General features: G+C 42.3%; 1 protein-coding gene across 1 annotated transcript in view; it reads right to left on the reverse strand.

Annotated features, from left to right (window-relative positions):
* The window catches only part of CREB3L2 (cAMP responsive element binding protein 3 like 2), a 105,649-nt gene extending 86,443 nt beyond the window's left edge, over positions 1-19,206 (reverse strand). The window contains exon 1 of the mRNA XM_077828003.1: positions 19,067-19,206. Within this exon, the coding sequence (XP_077684129.1) occupies positions 19,067-19,168 (102 nt within the window). The 5' untranslated portion in view covers positions 19,169-19,206. The remainder of the gene's footprint in view (positions 1-19,066) is intronic.
* Between the last annotated feature and the right edge of the window lie 249 nt (positions 19,207-19,455).

The following is a 19,455-nucleotide window of genomic DNA, read 5'->3' on the forward strand; positions in this document are numbered from 1 at the left end:
GCCTGTCTCAATTACTTCTAGAGTACGCTGTATGCAGCTTTGAGGGTGTTGAGGGCAGGGTGGGATAATGAGACAAGTTCCTGAATGTAGATCTCCCACACACCAGCATGGTGCACATACCCCAAGCACTCAACAATGAGGGTCTCAAACAGCACAAAGGAGGAGCTTTGCTTTAGAGCGGCTGAATATGCCTTTTGGAACTGCCGCTTTCAAAAGAGCTTTCAGAGCATCTTTCAAGTAACATGTCTCATGTTCTAGCCTGCATTAGGCACATCACTTAAAAGGAAGCCATCTTTCTGCCCACAACAAATTTCCAGGGATAAAAACAATTGAGAGAAATTTAAAATGCACACACTGCAAAGAAAATTTCCTCTTTGTACAGCTGGTGGAAGCATGTTGACCCTCAAACAGACAAGGCCAAGTCTTCTCTTTTCTAAGATTCACATATTCAGCATATGTCCTAAGTGTGCACTCATGCTTATTTGTTAAAGTAGCTAAGAAGCAGGGGACCCCAGACAATAGAAGGTGTACTTAGATTTTCAGAAAGCCTTTGACAAGGTCCCTCAAAGACTCTTAAGCAAAGTAAGCGGTCATGGGATAAGATGGATGGTCCTCTCATGGATTTTAACTAGTTAAAAGATAGGAAACAAAGGGCAGGAATAGAGACGACTAAGGAGGGATATGGTAGAGGTCTAAAAAATCATGACTGGTGTGCAGAAAGTAAATAAGGAAGCGTTATTTACTACTAACACAAGAACTAGGGGTCACCAAATGAAATTAATAGGCAGCAGGTTTAAAAACAAACAAAAGGAAGTATTTCTTCACACAATGCAGTGTCAGCCTGTGGAACTCCTTGCCAGGGTATATTGTGAAGGCCAAGACTATAACAGGGTTCAAAGAAGAACTAAATATGGAGGATACGTCCATCAATAGCTATTAGCCAGATTGGACAGGAATGGTGTCCCTAGGCTCCGTTTGCCAGAAGCTGGGAAATGGGCGACAGGAGATGGATCACTTGATGATTACCTGTTCTGTTCATTCCCTCTGGGGCACCTGGCACTGGCCACTGTTGGAAGGCAGGATACTGGGCTAGATGGATCTTTGGTCTGACCCAGGGTCACTGTTTGGGGTGCAGGGGGTGCGGAAAGAAGATTTAGAGAAAAGTCTCAAAAGACAGTTTCCTCAGGACAGACACTGAGTAGATGGCAGAATTACTCTGTATCTACCATAACCCCCAAAAAATTATTAGGATACCTACAGCAGAACATGGAATGGTATTAACCACCTGTGAACTCATTTGATGCAGCTGCAGCAGATACCTCAAATCACCCCCTCTCCACATGAAATATAAATGGTTTAAAACAGATTATGAGCACTTCTGAGCTGTATACAGATTCAGCACCCATCCCTTCGGCTATGCTGTCCAAGGAAGCTTAAACTTCAAAGTATTCTTCCTTCAGAGACTCGGAGTTGGGGGTGGGGAGGAAGTTACTTATCTGACCAGCTCCTGAATATGAAGCATGTCAAGAAAAGAAAGTACCCTTCCTTCCTGAATGTCAACGTTCTACTTCTCATCTCCAGTGCACACGTCCCTTTCTCTCTCTAACCCCAGTCACGCTTTGCCATACAGGTTGTCCCCCATATGGGCTACACAGTGGCTGAATCTAGGTTACCAAAAAAAGGGCACCAATGCAGCAGCAGACACTCTATAGCAGCAGGAGAGGGCTTAGCTACTCCAGCTCACGCCAGAGGAGGTAGCTATGTCGGTGGGAAAAGCTCTCCTGCTAACATAGCACTGTGCACACCAGCGCTTAGGTCAGTATAACTTACATCACTCAGGGGGTGGTTTATTCACACTTCTGAGCGATGTAACTTATACCGACTTAAGCTGTAGTGTGTACATAACCAGAGAGAGAGAGAGAGAGAGAGAGAACGAACGAACAGCAAGTGCAATGGCCTATGACAAGCAGTGGAGTGCGGAGCAGCGTGCTGTAGGTGTTCATGGTGCAAGGCACCGTCTCAGAGGTTTAGTGTCATTTGAGGGCGAGGAAAGAAGAGGAGAAGCTCATATTGTTGTAAAATTGGGGTGGGGAAGATGGTTCAATTTCTGAGCGAGTCGACTAGACTGGTAACAAAGGAGTAAAACAAAAACAATCTCCCTTATCCTGATATTAAAGCAGGCCACTTCTCCCACCTCCTTCCCCCATATTACACACACACCCCCCGCCACTCACTTTTTGCTTTTCTCATCCCTCATTTTAAAGTTGTATCTGCATTCTTCTCTTCCTCCTCCTCTAGCTCATGTTGCAGCACATGGTCCTCTAGCTGAGGATATCTGGTGGTTGCTCTCACTAGGGACTGTTGATGCTACTCTACTCTAATCAGTTGCTGAAGATCAATGCAGTACTTGTCACCCCGGAGGCAGAGCATGCTTGGCATTTCTCCCAGACATCAATGTACAGTGCAGAACCTACCAAACTTGGCTCTGAACTCAGTTATACTGTCTTTATATTGCAGGGCCAGTCCCCTAATGCTTCTAGTCTTACCCTCTCCATTTCCTCTTCTCTTTGTGTCTGCTTCCCCACTTATTGCCACATAACAGTGTTGTGCATGTGCTCAGAGGTAGCAACAAGAACAGCAGCAGATTGAAACAACTTGAATATGCCACAAGAATATCCTCTATCACTTTAAGCACTGGGGAGGGAGGGAGGGTACTGAGATTCCTGGTCCTGCTTGCAGCAGGGAGCTGGTAGCAAAGTATGTAATCTGACTCAGTCTGGAAAGAGCCAGTTTAAAATAAACTGGAGAGAGTTGTTCCTTGCTCCCATAGGGAGCAGCCTGCTTTCTTTTTCTCTGTTTTGGAGTTTGTGTGTGTTAAGGTTCTGAATTTTAAGAAATAATGTATAGTTACATTGCAACCTTCCAGCATTGTGTATATGAATTCTCTCTCCATGAATATAATCCCAGACTCCAGTTCATCAAAGAACTTAAGCACCTGATTACACATTGAATCAATGCGTCTTAAGTGCATGTTTAATTGCTTTTCTGAACAGGTGTAGATTTAAGGAGTTGCTTAAATCCCTAGTTAGTTAGTTTCACTCCACTGCCCTAGCAGGCCTATTAAGGAACCACCAGGTGCAGGAGCAAATTCAGAAAGTTTAAGGCCAGAAGGGACCATTAGATCAACTTCTGACTTCCTGTATGACACAAACAAAATATTTTAATAAAACTGAATGGGCCCAGATTACCAGACAATCCAGCCTGCTCTGTATGACTTCCCTAACCTCATTGGTAATTACCAATCTGCCAATCTTTGTGCAATCTGCAAGTTTTATCTGCAGTGATTTTACATGTACTTCCAAATCGTTGATAAAAATGTTGAATAGCACCAGACTCAGTACCAATCCCTGTGAAAGCCCAACAGAAACATACCCATTGACTACTACTGTGAGATGTCATTTAGGTAATTCTCAGTCCATTTAATGGGTTTTATTGAAATTGTATAGTACTCATTTTATCACAATGTCATGTGCTATTAAATCAAACGCCTTACTTAAGCCTAAGTGTATTACATCTATTCAGTTACCTTTATCAACCAAATCTGCAGTCTCAAAGAATGAAATCAGGTTTCTTCAACAAGAGCTATTTTCATAAAACTACACTGACTGATATTAATTGTATTTCCATCTTTAATCCTTTATTAAGTGACTCCTGTATCTATTTTTCAATTATTTTATCCTGGATTGATGTCAAACCAACTGGCCTATATAGTTACCTGGGTCATCCTGTATGCCCTTTTTAAATACTGGCACAACATCTTCACTTTTCCAATCTCTTGGAATTTCCCCAATATTCTGAGATTGATTAAAAATCTAACATTAGCAAGTGAAATTCTCCTCAGCTAATGCAACAGGACTCTTGGGTGCAAGTTACCAGGGGCTGCTGATTTAGAAGTTTTCATCCCTAGAAGATGATGTGTGACATCCTCATTGGTTACTAGTGGAGAGGAAAGTACTTATTTGTGTTAACTATGATACAAGTGCATCATCCTGCTTCTTTCCAAATACAGAACAAAAATATTTATTGAACACTTCTGCCTTTTGTGCATCATTACAAATTTTAATCATCTCCATCCAGTAATGGGCCTATACCATTGCTACGATTTCTTTTGTTCCTAATGCACTTAAACCCCTGATTGTCCTTAGCCCTGGATTTTCCCTTGAGGTCTTTAACTTCCCTTGTTTTTCCTGCACCTTATAACTTCTAATTTATATTGACTGCTATCCATTTCCCCTTTTTTCCTCCCACAAGTGCTATTCTCTACTTGGGTTACGGCTATCAGAAGGGAGAACTTATTTTTCTGAAGACAGTCAAAAATTGGTCCTCTGGATTCAAAAGCCTCTTCATGAGCAGTGACAATATTTTCTATATGTGGGATGGTGCTAGTATTCAAGATTCATTAGAGATTAAAATGGCAATTGTTAAAAGACTAATTCAAAGATTTATGTTTTATTGTAAATATGAATCATTTGTTCTCTTTGTAATATTATAAAGACTGCAGAAGAAACCAGAGTTTCAGCAATGCCTCAGACTGTCTATTCTTGTATCAATACTGAAAAAAAAATTATAATTAACATGAAACTGAGAAAAAGCCTTCCAGCTCATCACCATAGTGTTTAGAAAAAAAAAAAAAAAACACAAGCAGTTATGATCATGTCATCTCCACACCCCCTTCAAAATACCTGCCAAAGCAATGCATGTTGAATGCTTTAAACTTTCCTCATAAACCAGTCCCTCCAACCACTTCATTTTTGTTGCTCCTCTTTGAATTGCCTCAAGTTAATCTCTCACAGGTGTTCAGGTGCCAAAATCAAAACACATACTCGAAGTGCAGTCACAGCAGCACCAAGTGGGATTAGCAAGCCTTCAAGCCCATGACCTTTGTGTATGCTTCCCCAAAACTGTACTTTTTGCCATTGCAACTGCATGTTTAATTTGCCATCCACAATCACCTCTGGCTTTTCTTTTGAATCACCTTCGGCTTTCCAAGTCTCTCTCACAGAATAACTATTTCAATTATTTTTCCTTCTGTTGCCTTAAGCATTGCAAGTTTTCCACAATTCATCTCTTATTTCTTGCCTTATTCTGAACTTTTTTGCCCTCAGGGTATCTGTAAATGTAATTAGTGTGCTGATTTCTTTCCCCCCATACCTGTCTTCCAGATCTTTAAACAAAGAGTTAAAGGGACACTCTTGATTTTAAATCTAGTTAATTTCTATAAAGGAGTTAAAAAAAAGTTTAGGTACTATATTGGCCCTGGCACTTTTTCAGGTTTCATAGTCACATTTTCTTATTTAAAAAATAGTCTAATGTTTCTCTCTCCCCTGGCACTGTGTGAAAGATCCATACAAACAGGGGAAACTGACTAGCAGATGCCCTAAGAGCTCTTTCAGCTGGAAGAGCTATTCAGTAGAAGGAATATGTACAAGTCATACAGCATTAGGATGAAGGTAAATTTACTTCGTTTCTTTTCCTAGTTCTGGGTGCACACATCATCCTATCTGCTTCAGCATTAAGCATCCATTGAAGGAAGCAAGGAACAATAGGATGGAATATGAACAAAATTCCAAAGCAGCAAGACAAATTCCCCATTCATTTTCTAACAAAATGCCAAAGTTACTTTCTGCAGTGGTTTTTCCTTTAGGGAGTTATGAAGGAGCAAAGCCTGCCAGCTATCAGCAAAGTGAGCTGGCTGGGCATCCCAGGGGCAGGGTTAACACATAATGAAATCTCACATCTGCAGGCCTTCTGCAGGCTCCAGCTCGCTCCCTCTCTTGCTCAACTAAAGTGTCTTTGTCATTTGTTAACTGTGCTCATGAACCCTTCGAATCTGTTTCTGATGTTCTTCTCCCTTAAGGGATAGGGAGCAACTGGAATGAGAAGGGCCAGAGGAAATGCAAGCTTTGTTCTCAAGAGTTTGAGAGAAGAGTTTGTTTCCATGAGTGACATTGAGGGGGGAAGGGTAAATGGAATACAGCCACTAAAAACATACATCCTTAACATAGTTCTTCCTACCCACTTCGATCTTTCACAAAGAAAGCAGAAGAGAGATTAGCCACCAGCCCTACATTTTATACAGAAGTCTTTCTATGGTCTGAAAAAACTAAGCTTACAACCCCCACCCCTAAACACACACACCCCAAAAATGTAAGAGCCAGAATCACTCAACACAGCTGTGTGAGAGAATTGCAAGGAGGAAGGGGGCGGGGGCAGATGAAGGAAACTCTAGCTGTAAGAAACTGAAAGAGAGATATACAATCAATACTTGTGACTAGCCCAGCCAGCCAGAATTATCAAGATGAGGGACATATATTCGGCAGGAAGCCAGCAACTGTCTCCTATAGAGTAACTTCTCACTGAAAAATGTACAATACAGAAGTCAATTTCCCCTGCCTTCATTCTGTATTAGTAAGAACATCTGCATGAAAGCCAGGTGCTTTAAAAGTGTCTCCTTCCTAATGCCAGTTCCTCACATGAAGTTATAATCCTGCCTGTAATGTATGTCACTATCCTCTCCAGAGTAATTTTCATATATCACACGCAGTGATTACTTCTGTTCTCAAGTAGGAGTAGAGCTCCTAATCAGCCATTGTTTTCTTGAACTTGCTTAGTTTTAGTTCTGTGTGTAGACAAAAAAAATATTGAAAATTAAATCAATTTTTCACTGGGCACTGAAAACTCCTGAGATGAAAATGACTACAGAGAAAGCGTTTTCCACACCCACATCTGTCCAAAATGAGGCCAAAACAGACAAGATCCGCTGAATCCTGTACTACTGTTCTCCTTTTTGCTCTCTCCTCTCCTATGAGGCCTTCCATTGCAGCTTCCAAACACCCCTGAGTAGGAAGACTAACCAGGATTCTATTTGGATTTCATCATCAGTCCTACCAAGGTCAGCAAGAGTTACAACCAATGTGAGACTCAAGGAATTTAGTGCCTGATCATGTGGTTTCTATAAAGAATAAGAGACCACCGCTAGGGAATCTCAAAAGGCTACCAAATTAAAATGAAAATGGTCATGAAGTGCATTAGCTAACATCTGCCAAACTTCTAGCATTCTGCATTATTGGCTAGTTCAGAAGCAGTGCCTGTGGTTTAGAATGGGTATCCAAGGATCTTGGAAGAGGAAAAAGTCCAGGATATACACCTGAACTAGGAATGCCAACTTTCCAGTTCCAGAAAACTGAACACCCTTGTCCCGCCCACTGCCCCACCCCTTCCCAAGCCCCCGGCCCCACTCACTCCATCCTCCCTCCCTCCATCGCTTGCTCTCCTCCACCCTCGTTCTCGTGCTCATTTTCACTGCAAGGCCCAAACAGGCATATTTATTGTTTTGACAGATGTATTATGCCAATTTCAGGTTTTATTTGTTACAGGACACTAGAGCTGGCAGCAAAATAGTCCAAAAGGGTAATTAAAAAAAAATTTCAAAGAAAGATTTTCATGATTCTTTCCCGCCCCTCCTCCCATTTTTCATAATCAGCTCCATGTTTTTTGTTCACTAAAGTTACTGTAATTTTGTGCGGGGAATAAGGACCATACGTTATCCCAGCTGCAATGGGTCCGCTAAAGGCCCACTCCTGAAGCCCAAATAGAAATCCATAGAGCACAACCACAGAAATGCACACCTGTCCCTATACCTATATAAATAAATCTGTAGAAACGGACTCCCACACCTACATGCAGATACACACATATATCCATGTGTACACATCTAGCATGCACAAACACATATACTTCCACATTATTTATTTTTACAATTGTTGTTTATTGCCTCGGGACCCCAGCTAAGATCAGGGCTCCAAGGTGGTAGGTGCTGGACAGATACATAAAGAGAGCCTGCAACAAAGAGCTGATAATGTAGCTACACAAAGGTGGGGGAAAATGTATGATACATTGGCTCTTCTTCAATTACTAGTCAACAATATTCACTTTTTAAGAAATAATACATTCTTTTAGAGTTCCCTTTTCTTTTAAAGATTTGTTACAATATGAACACACCTTTTAGGTCATCAAGTTTTTTGTGTGTAAGACAGAAAGAGGAATAAGTCAGAGTTAGACTCCAAATTTTATTCATACAGGTATATGCACACCTCCCTACACAAAGATACACAGTCTCTTACACACATACAATGCATGTATGCACATACTTGCCTACACAGGCACACCCAGCCAAGGAGGGAGGAGGAAAGAGGCCAAGGATGAGAGCAGGGTGGGGGTGAGAGAGGGGGCAGTGAAGGAGAGAGGAGGGGTGGGGTGGTACGTAGGGTGGATGGAGATTCAGGGAGAGGCAGGAGGCACAGGCGTGTATATGGACATAATGGAAGTGCAGCAGTGTATGGAGGTGAATGGGGTGCAGGGAGTGAAGGACATGAGGGTGGCAGCTCTGGGAGGTGGAGAGGATGGGTGGGAGAGAGCTACAAGGGGTATAAGGCTGGGATGGGGGCATTCCCAGCACTCAGACATGGGAATACACATACCTCCAACTCCTGGGTGCCAGCAATGGAGCGACAGACAGACTGCGGTTCGCCGCAGGGCATGTACCGCAGCTCAAGCCCAGCCACAGGAAGAGTGCGAGGAGGAGGAGAAGAGGGCCAGCAGCACAGACACGTGCCATGACCCCTCAACAGCCACCTGCTAGGCATGTTAGTTTGCCCCTGCCCTGCCCAATGCAGAGCCACATGCAGCTCTTCAGAAGTTAATATGCAGCTCCTTGCATAGGTGCTGACTCTGGAGCTGAAGCTACAGGTGCCAACTTTCCACTGCTCAACTCCAGGCTCTGCTCCCACTCCACCCCTTACCCCAAGGCTCCCGCCCCTTCCTGCCCCCTCCCCTGAGCCTGTTGCATCCTTGTTCCTCCCCCCTCCATCCCAGAGTCTCCCATATACTGCGAAACAGCTGATTGCGGTGGGCAGGAGGCACGGGGAGAGAGAGGGAGAGGCTGATAGGCAGGGCTGCCGGTGGGCAGGAGGTGCTGGGGCGGGGGGGCTGATGGGGCTCCTGATGTATACTGTGGCTCTTTGGCAATGTACACTGGTAAATTCTGGCTCCTTCTCAGGCTCAGGTTGGTCACCGGCATCTTCACAGTAACTCACTTGGATCAAGGCAGCTGCAGAGACTGCTCTATTTACATAAGTCCATCCTATCTAGCTAAAAGAAAAGCAGTACTTGTGGCACCTTAGAGACTAACAAATTTGAGCATAAGCTTTCGTGAGCTACAGCTCACTTCATCGGATATCCCATCCTTTATTTATGCTGTTTCTTTCCTCTCAGTGCCTTTCCAACCCCTCAACTTGGCCTCCTGATGAACAGTGTCCCTCATTCTAGAGGGACGTTAGCCTCCATTCCCCTCATGTTTAATGTTTGTATTTAGTATAGCCCAGAGGCTCCTGGTTGAATCAGGGCTTCATGCTGTTAGTCACCGTACAGACACAGAAGCAAATATAGTCTCTACCCTAAAGGATGTAGGGTTTAAGACAACAAGCAACACACAAAAGCTGGGGGAAGGGAAGAGAACAAAAATATATTTTACATTCATTTGCTATATTTTATGTATTTACCATCTGATCTTTTTCCTCCAGCCTTCGTTATTGTGCATTACTTAGGTCAGAAATGTTGAATCAACTGCAAAAAGGTAAGGTTTGCTGCCAAAAAAAGGCTCCACAAGACTAAATCTATTATTATGCATCCCGTATATTTGCCTCAGTCCCTCATCTGCAGCTTAAACAGAACATGCCTAACCCCAATAGTATTTAATAATTTGCTCCTAACCAAGGAGGAATGCTGTTTACACTCTTCCACTATACTCAAACAAATTTGTTAGTCTCTAAGGTGCCTCAAGTACCCCTTTTCTTTTTGCGGATACAGACTAACACGGCTGCTACTCGGAAACCTACCCTTCCGCTATATTTTCTCTCTCTCAACTTGCAATTTCAATACAACAGCATTTACTTTAGAGCAGTTACAGGGGGCAACCAGTAGGTCACCTGGACTCTCTCCACTGCATGCCACCTGCCTCCCACAAAGTAGTGAGGTGCTATGGAGGAAGCCTTTCCCAATAGAGAACTAGAGCCATAGTACAGGACCTAAGTTCCCAATATATATATTTGGAAGACTAAGGCAGCTCTAAATGAGATCTGAGACTGCAAGAGACAATCAAAAGCCCCTATCACTGAAAGACTTAAGCTGATTTTCTCAGTCCCTGCTACTCGGAGTGTCATGGTTACCTCTGCCAGTAAAGGGGTCTCTGTCTAGAGAGACTGACTTCTGTTTCACTCTTCTACATGGTAATGAATGAGAGAGAGGCCCCAGAGGGAAGGCAAAGACAGGGCTTTCTCCCCTGAATTGTGAAAGCTTGTCCAGAGCTATGTTGTGACAGAAGCCCTGGGGACCAGTTCATTATTCACATTTCTTGGCAAAGGACTAATTGTTTATGGGATTTTAACACTGGGCCTTACAAACTAGATAATAGCAGCCAAGGAGTTGATATTGGAGCCAGGTTAAGCCTTTGAAAGGTGGCTATTAACCATTAAAGGGCCTTTTGCCCTCCTAGGGAAAGCAGCAAATCCATATCCTAGTGTGTTCAGGTAACAGGAGAAGTCAGATTTGAAAAGTGGAGATTATGGCCCTGGATCCAGGGTGGGAAGCAGGCCCCAATAAAAGATCTCTGGAAGCACAAGCTGAATTGGTATCTAACCGATGTGTGATGCTAACAGGCTGACTAAGGTAGTCAGAAAGGACGACTGCCTTCATGGCATGCAAGCTCTTCACTTTCCTTTCTCTTGCTTAAGTTAAACTGAGAATGCCTCATCTAGTTTAGCTCATGAGAAGTGTAAGCACTTATCTACACAGGGAAATTTCCCAGTATAGCTATGGCAGAATATTCTATTAGCTATGCTGGTGTAACACCCGTGTGGATATGCTATTCTGGAATAAAAGGGATTCTATTCCAGAATAAGTTACTCCACTTCCAAAGTCTTGGTCAATGGGCTTGGGCACAGGAGTCCTATCCCAGTGAGTTGTGCTGCCATCAGGTTGCAGCAGGCAAACAAGAGAAGCTAAAAGACAAGGAGGAGGCAAGAGGGATTTGGTCACAGGCCCTATTTTAATATCTTGAGAACAACGGTAAACTTTTTTGCTTGTCTGAAGCCAAAGAAATCCTAGACAAGATAATCAAGAGCTAGGAGGCTCTATTTGGAGAGGAAGAGGAGACAGACAGAATATAACTGCTGCAAGAATATCAATGAGGAAGTGACAGCCAGAAAACAGCAGAATGAAGTTAAACTATCCCAAATGTGGGTTGGGGACTGTCATCTGCCTGGTAGCCTATCGTTACTGCTATGGAAGATATTGATGCTCATAAAAAGAAAGATTGAGAAGAACCCAGTTTTATTCCAAAAATCTATTTGAAAAGGATAGTACAAGGCTTGCACAGTTGCCACCTTTTCTAGGCTAGGCCTGAAAAGATCTCTTTAAAGTATGGTATAGAGATCTGTGAGGAATTTTAAGACTGTACTCTCTTCCCACAGCTTAGCCAAATGAAAAGCTCTCGGTTCCCAGCTGTAGGACAACCCAGTTTGAGTAACAACATGAATGATACATTCATTTGTCCAGACTATCACACACTACCCACTTCCTTGATTAGCAATATACTTTTACATATTGTCAACAGGATCCTTCTAAGTCTTGAGAAACATTTAGCTGGAATATTGTTGACTACAGGCTTCCACAAGGTACCAAAAATTGTGTTTTCTGTGCTACATGGGCACACTTGCTATCACACATGTCCCAATGTCATTCTCAGAACAGATCGCTCTTCTCTACCTCAATCATCACCACAGATTCAGCACCTTAAAATGTACAGTTACACGTCAGTCAAAAGCAGCCCAGCTGGAGAAAATCCAATACCCTTATTTTTCTAAATTTAACTGGCAGGAAATATGATGGTAAGGGTAAAGTTTCAAAGCACCATGTGCTTCTCTCAGTCATCTTTTAGATCAGAGATAGTTCAAATATTCAGCAAATCTCTTGTAAATAACTGTGTTCCTCTTTTTTTTTTTTAACAAAAACATGGCTTTAAATGGGAAGTGTAGAGCATAAGTAGTTTGTTTGTTTCAAAAGTTATTCAGCTCCTTCATAATTTATAAAGACTGTCTCCAAGTTGTTTATTTAAATGTATATCTTCACTTTTCTCCTTACTGGGGAGCATGGGCCAATTCTTTAGATGACCTGATTAGTGATGTCACATTAGGCTACAAAGCTGCAGAATTGCCTTCCATGCCCAGTTACAGATGAGAAGCAATGACAGATGAGTCTTTAGTCAACTCCTTAAGCAGGCAGAGTTAAAACTAAATGTGCAATATGGTGAATTGCACTTTTAAATAAATGTACGAGCACTCTCAAAAAATCAAAAAAAAATTAAATAAAAGGTTACATTAACCCAGGATTTTACAGGCATTTAAGACAACACAGTTATGTTTTTCACAGAAACCATAACTTGGCTACCCTGCCAAAAAATATATTAAATCAACAAAGCACACTCCAGGCCCAGGTACACATGCTGTGGAAACATTGAATTTTGCAGTGTGTATGTAAAATTAAGCATCATATCAGATATAATTAACAAATGAAATATAGCCCCAAGTGCCACACATTGAAAAACACAGGCAATCCAAGAAAGCCCATTCAGATGTACTCTTTCTACAGAAGTCAACAGAATACTAAGCAGATGACAGCCATCAGGGTGTTTGTGAGACAGAGAAAATGAGTCACTGCAAATTCCTGGTGAGATTCATTAGCCTGTAATGGACAATTTATCTGAAGAGATAAGAACAGCTCAAAGTTTCCCCAACTCTTCTTAGGGGACACTTCTGAACTCTGACATCATTGAACTTTAAGTTTGGTTTTATTTTTGTTCAGGTGCATCAAACAAGGAAAGCATGATCATCCTGTTGAGACTCCAGAGCGGACAATACAATCCTTTGCACATGCAAACTGACTGCATACACCCTACAGGCCCACACTCTGCAGGTGTTCAGAACTTGAAGCATCCATGGCATCAACTGTAGTGTCCTCATGGATTTACATAGCTCATGCAAATGGTATGCTGAAGCCTACATTCAGGCCTAAATTTTCAGAAATGGCTAGAGATTTGGACCATTTCAAATTTTTAGATGCCCAACTTGCAGCCCTTTCAAAGCCTCCATTTTCAGAAGGCAAATACTCAGCACTTTCAGAAATTGGGCCCCTCTGAAGTGTCTCAAGTTGAGTACTCAAGAATTCAGATACCCAAATTCACTGGTCACTTCTGAAAATTTAGGCCTAAAATATTTAAGTAAACTATGTCCAACATACCTTCTCCAAATGGCCAAACACACCTCCAATTCTGCTCCCCATGCATCACCTTTAGAACGCTGATGTTCTAGATCAATACTGATATTAAATCCAGCTGCATTCTGCTGCCATACAGAAGCAGAATCAAGTAATAAATAGGTAAAAACAACAAAATGGGAACGAGATTGCCTCATCGGAATTGGATACGCTTTTGACATTTAAAAGTTCTTTACAAAGAACCATTTGCCTTTTGACTGCCTTCTAGAAATGGAACAGGTAGTTGGCATCTGACAGAGCATTTCGTCAACAGATTTATCCATCTGTATCAGGACCTGGTATTTGTCACGGAGGCACACAGCCCTGCTGGGGTGGCATCAACTGCAGGTCAGCTTATGCAGACTTGAATTCCACTGTTACACTGTCTTTTGAACAGTTACCTAAAAGATCTGCTGCCCACCAAGACCTGCATGCAGCTCCTCAGGGCTCTGTTTCAGAGGATGTCACCAACAGATACAGTGGAGTGGGGAACAGCGTTCCTTATGGTGCTTTAGGCACTGCTGAGATCTCCAGCTATGACAAGAAGAAAAAAAACCACAGAAGTCCCAGGGAGCTGAATCTGGCCATGGGCAATTTAACTACAGTAGAGCCTTGATTTTAAATAGTTATGTGTTTAAATGTATTTGTACAATTACGCTTTGTCTACACAGCTCCAATTAATAATTTGAATCTTGAACTGCTTTGGGGGCGTATGGTTAAAGCATTTTTAACTATATAAAGGCAGCTGTCTCAGGCAATATTTCAGTGACAAATTTCGTTTTTTTATATATACATACACCACATATTTGACTGCGGAAGGAAAGTAGATCCTTCCTCCTGCCCATAAGTTTTCCTATCAGTTTTTTTATTTTGTCTATTACACATTAATAGAAGATTGAGAGGGGTTTTGAATAGGCACAAAGGCTGTTCACATCTTTCCTAAATGCATACATATGTCTTTCTGCTTAGAGGACAGGATGCCTATTCACAAGGTGGGATACCAGTTTCACTAGCACAGAGGTGTCTGCTGAAGATTGGGATTTATAAGAAGCTTTTATAATGGTGCATGTCCATCTTCTGAGATGGCTCTAATGGGACTGTATTACCAGCTTTTTTACATTTAAATCACAGCTATGTGCCCAGACAAGAATAGGCAAAACCCAGAGGAAGACTCAATCTGCATGCCATTGGCTGCCAACAAGACAGTGACATGACACTAGCACTTCACTAGGGAACATGGGAGGGTCAGCATATCATTTGAGAGAGAAGTGATCAAGCAAATATATCTGTGGTGATCATCCCACTAAGCAGACAAACAGCTGAAAGCATGTAAATCTGACAGCCGCAGGTCTACAGGGGCACTACAGACTCCTCACTGTGCACTCCCGTTGCTATTTACGGACACACCAAGCAAAAAAACTTGCAGAAGCAGCTAAGCGAATGAATCCTACAGAATCTGAAGTCTGAACCAGGGAAAAGCTAATTTTTTTACTCAGTTGAGAAGCTCTGTGAAAGGTAGTTGGGGAGTTTGTACTTCATTACAGCAGGCACAACATATTCCTCCACAGAAACTGTACTTTGCAAATAGTGCGGGCGACTGTAGGAATAGATGTTTTTCTTTCCCTGTGAGGGATTACTGTGCAAAATATAAATAGTCAAAAATAATCATACCATCCTCTCTTTTTGAAATAAACCAACTTCATCATTCATACTATTGGTCGCTTTTGTTTCTCCTTCTATTGGTGGCTTCACTCAGAATTCTTCCAAACAAACATATCAATTTCTTGCCTCTGTTTGGGTCCCTTCAAAGGCCTCTTCCTACATGCTCCTAAGAGTCAATGCCTAAGTAGGATTAGTTGCCACACAACACAGCAGACGCAGGAGCACTGTTTCTGACCACTGGGCCTCCAGAATGTCATTTATTTTGCAAGCTATATACATTTCAAGTAGCCAGTAACTGGATTCGGAAATAGGGTGACCAAAGATAGCAAAGTGTGAAAATTCAGGACTGGGGGGGGGGGGGGAGAGGAGGGATAGACGCCTATATAAGAAAAAGCCCTGAATATCAAGACTGTCCCTATAAAATCAGGACATCTGGTCACCCTACTGGGAAAAACACATGTATGTTGGGTGGCCACAATTTCTCACCCAAGCTCTGGGCTTTAATTAGGGAAATACTTCTGGTTGACAGTATGAATTAGAATGGCAATTCAACCTTTGTCACCGATGAAGATCCAAACAGTAACTGGAAGTAACATCCCAAACACAGCTATAAAATCCAACAGAATATTCTCAGAGGGGTTCTGATTGAAACAAGGGACATTTCTTTTAATTTTTTTTTTTTTTTAAAAACAGAGCATGCGAGCGTGTGCGCACCCTTCAACAGAACAGTGCAGAGCTTCCTGTCACTAAAGCTCCTACCAGCTCATTAAAGAAATCTAACATAGGATTGCTTTCCCCCCAGAGCTATCTGAAGATATAAATTGTGCAAGGCATAAGAAATTTCAATGACAAAGCAGTTAAACGGGATAGTTAAAGAAACACAGTTACAGTATGTAACTGACAGCCTGCCTTCTAGTTGCATTAAACTTCGGAACTTGCAACAGGCATGCTTCCTAGGACCCTAAGACCACACTGCCCAGCACACAGCAAGTTAGGCCTTATATGGTTATTCATGTTTCTGCACATAGATTAACACAAGATCTTTGCTATGATGCAGAATTATGACACTGCACAGGGGCACTATGGTATGTCAAAGTTCACAGATGAAAACCTTTTATTCCCTTTATTTATTTACCTGGGTATATTAGTACTCACAAAAGTGAGGCACAGATAAGACTGCCTAAACTGAGCCAGGCATAGCACAGGTAAATGCTGAGCAAGCTTCCTCATACAGCTCTGCCAGCACACCTCACCCCTCACCTCCAGTAGTCCCTGGAATTACAATCTTGGACTTCTCCTGAGCAGAGATTCACCATTGTCAACTGTTATTACTTTACGCTGTGCACACACATTGGACTTGAATGCACCCTCTCCACCCACACACTTAGGTGAAAATGAGTAATGTTTTCTTGAGATCAGAGACTAAGGTCTGCAGGCCTGAAAGGCCAGCCCATGCCCACAAAACACCTCCTGTGTTAGAGACAAGTAACAGCTGGAGGCCTAACACTGGTTTGGTTGAGGCTGGGGTTTTCTTTTCTTCTTGTTTTGCTTTTTGTTGTTTTTAAGATAGGTGGTAGAAAGAGACAGAGGTTGGCAAATAGAGTTAAATTTCAGATATTTGTTGGCCCTTTATAGCTATTCCCCCGAGGACTTTGCATCTTTGTTTTTTAAAGGCATAAGATAGCTGCAACAGTAATTTCCCACCATAGAAAGGCGGTTAATATTGGAAACCAGCATGGTAACCTAATGCTGGGACTCTGCATTTCCATGGAAGAGAAAAAAAAGAGTACAGCTAATGATCTTCATCTCAGGTTGCCAGGACTGATAGGAAGTGATCAAACATTTTGCCTTTGCAGGACAAGATCAGAGTTGGAGGGGAGAAAGACAAAAGATCCTTGCGACAGAACCACAGCCCCTTTGATATGTTAAGCCCCACTGATGGTCTCCAAAGGGAAAGGGAGCCCCAGCCAAAAATAAAGTTGCCATAACTGTTACGGTAGGCAGTGGTGAAGAGTGGGGCTCATGACTTCAGTCCAGAGATTATACAATGTACTTCCAGGGAAGAACAGAGACAAACATGCCTACAGCTTCACCAACAGCTGCTACCAAAAGCAAGTAAACTGGAATCTGAGGATTCAAGTTCAATTTTAAACTAATCAAAGGCCATGTTCACACCAGGGAAAAAAGATGGGTTAACTAGCACACTAGTACTACCACTATCTTTGTCTACATTAGGATTTTAATACCTTGTTTACATAGGGATTTTAGTGTAATTGTAGTTTTAACATGCCAATTAACACACCTTTTTCCCCCCTTAAGACAGACAGCCTATGAGGAAGAACTTACCAGAGGGATCGCTTAGCCATGCCATAGGAAAGTCCCTGTAAAGCATTTCACATGCCAGGGTTAGACGCATGCTTATAGTGAGGGTTTCTGTAGCCAGAAGCTATGAACTGTTGCACTGAACAGTTATTTATATGCCTCCCTATCCTATGTCCAAATAAACTTTTTTGTAGTGGTCCAATAAAATATATTATTTCACCCACCTTGTCTCTCAAATATCCTAGGACCAACACAGCCACAACTCTGCATCCCAATAAACTAAAAGCCTACTAAACAGAGAGTCAATTCCAAATTCTCAGCTTTACAGCAACTAGTAAAATAATGTAATCTGCACCATGGTAGAATTCAATCACTTGGTACACTAAACACACAAACCAATTTTTCTTCAATATTTTGTAGAATTCAGTCAAAGGTTGGCCCATTTCCACCAACAAGAGTTGTCAGCCACTATAAAAAATTAAGATCTTCAGTAGAATATACTTTTTCCTCTGACCTGGCTATGGAAGACTGCATAGTATTCTGCATTGTTTGCCTGGAGGAACTTCATTTCCCCCCTTTCGCGTGATGCCCTGGGAAAACCCACTTTTGGCCTTATTTTGGGTGTAGTGGCTTTTTTTGCACACTGCAGTAAATCATACATCTGGCTGCAGCTGTGCCTTTGATAACAGTTAGTGCATTTTTCAGATGGGGATGAAGTGTTCTTTCTCTCCTTATACCCCCAATCCACCACAAAAATCTTGTAGGAGGTAGGGCTCCAACTCCCTTTCAAGCATAACCTCTAATGATGGTGGTAGACTGCAGAAACACAGGAACCAGTTCCTCAGAATTTCAAAGTCTTGGATTTCATCCAATTGCAGAATAAACCCACTATGGTAAAGTCCTGAAGTCTGTTATTTTCTTACTGATACTTTAAGTTAAACCTTTACAAACCTCTTAAATTTACACGGGGGGGGGGGGGGAGGGGAAGAGGAGGAATGCAAACTACAAAGTTACACACCCATGGCTGCCCCTACAGTTTAAATCAAATATGAAATTTCAGTCATTTTTAAAATGGCTTAGGATCCAACAGCACCTTAATGCACTCTAAGGGTTCTCTCTGTATGCTCACAGTCACTCTCATTTGGAAGGATGTGAAGAAATGAAAATGCATTTCAGTAATGTCCTGGTTGCATCTATTTTTCTAGTTACCACCCCAATTAAAATTCCAAACGCCAGACTCCCTCCCCCCTTCATTATTAACTGTAAAGCCATTTTAGGGCTTCCCCCAAATACATAACCCAAATGGGGCCCAGCTCTACTCTGGGTTTCTTCAGCCACCCAGCTGGAATGACAAAGAAAAGCTAGGCTTAAAGGGAAGGAAAAGGGTATGACTCATACTTTTCAGGCACATTCATAATTTCATAAAGAAGACTTCTGAACACCTCCTACACGGAGTATTCACAAGAACTCCTGATAACACAGCAGCTTAACTCCAGGCAGATGGGTGCTAGCCCAACTCCTGCTCCTCCACCCCCAAAGAGAGGGGCTGTCCCCCACATTAGAATTACTACACACCCTCCCGCTTTGACAAGACGAACACACGTTAGTGTCCGTACAGAAGACAGACAAACAGCCCAACACTGCTGTTTCTCACCGTATTGTTTAGCAGGGAATCGGAGTCCACCAGTTCTGACAGCTCACTCAGCTTTCGATCCCAGTGCAACAGGTTCTGCTCCCCATTTTCCAATACTTCCATGATCAATTAGAACCACAATAAAGCCAAGGGAGATAGGGTATGTGTATTTGGGCACACTTCACTATTGGTACTCTGCTCACACGCAGCAGCCTTATTCCATATGACCAAAGCTCTCCTTCTCCTCACTCTCTTTGTACTTAATAATCCCTCAAACGCTATAACTATATCAATTTAAGTTGAGACAAATTTCTAGAACAAGCCCTACTCTCTTTTCTCCAGTGCTCAGAGCTGCAATACCCGTATTGTTTGCACACAGTTGCTCTGCATTAGAATGTGTGTGTGTTTAA

The sequence above is a fragment of the Eretmochelys imbricata genome, chromosome 1 (genome assembly GCF_965152235.1).
Source record: "Eretmochelys imbricata isolate rEreImb1 chromosome 1, rEreImb1.hap1, whole genome shotgun sequence".
Taxonomy (NCBI): Eukaryota; Metazoa; Chordata; order Testudines; family Cheloniidae; genus Eretmochelys; species Eretmochelys imbricata.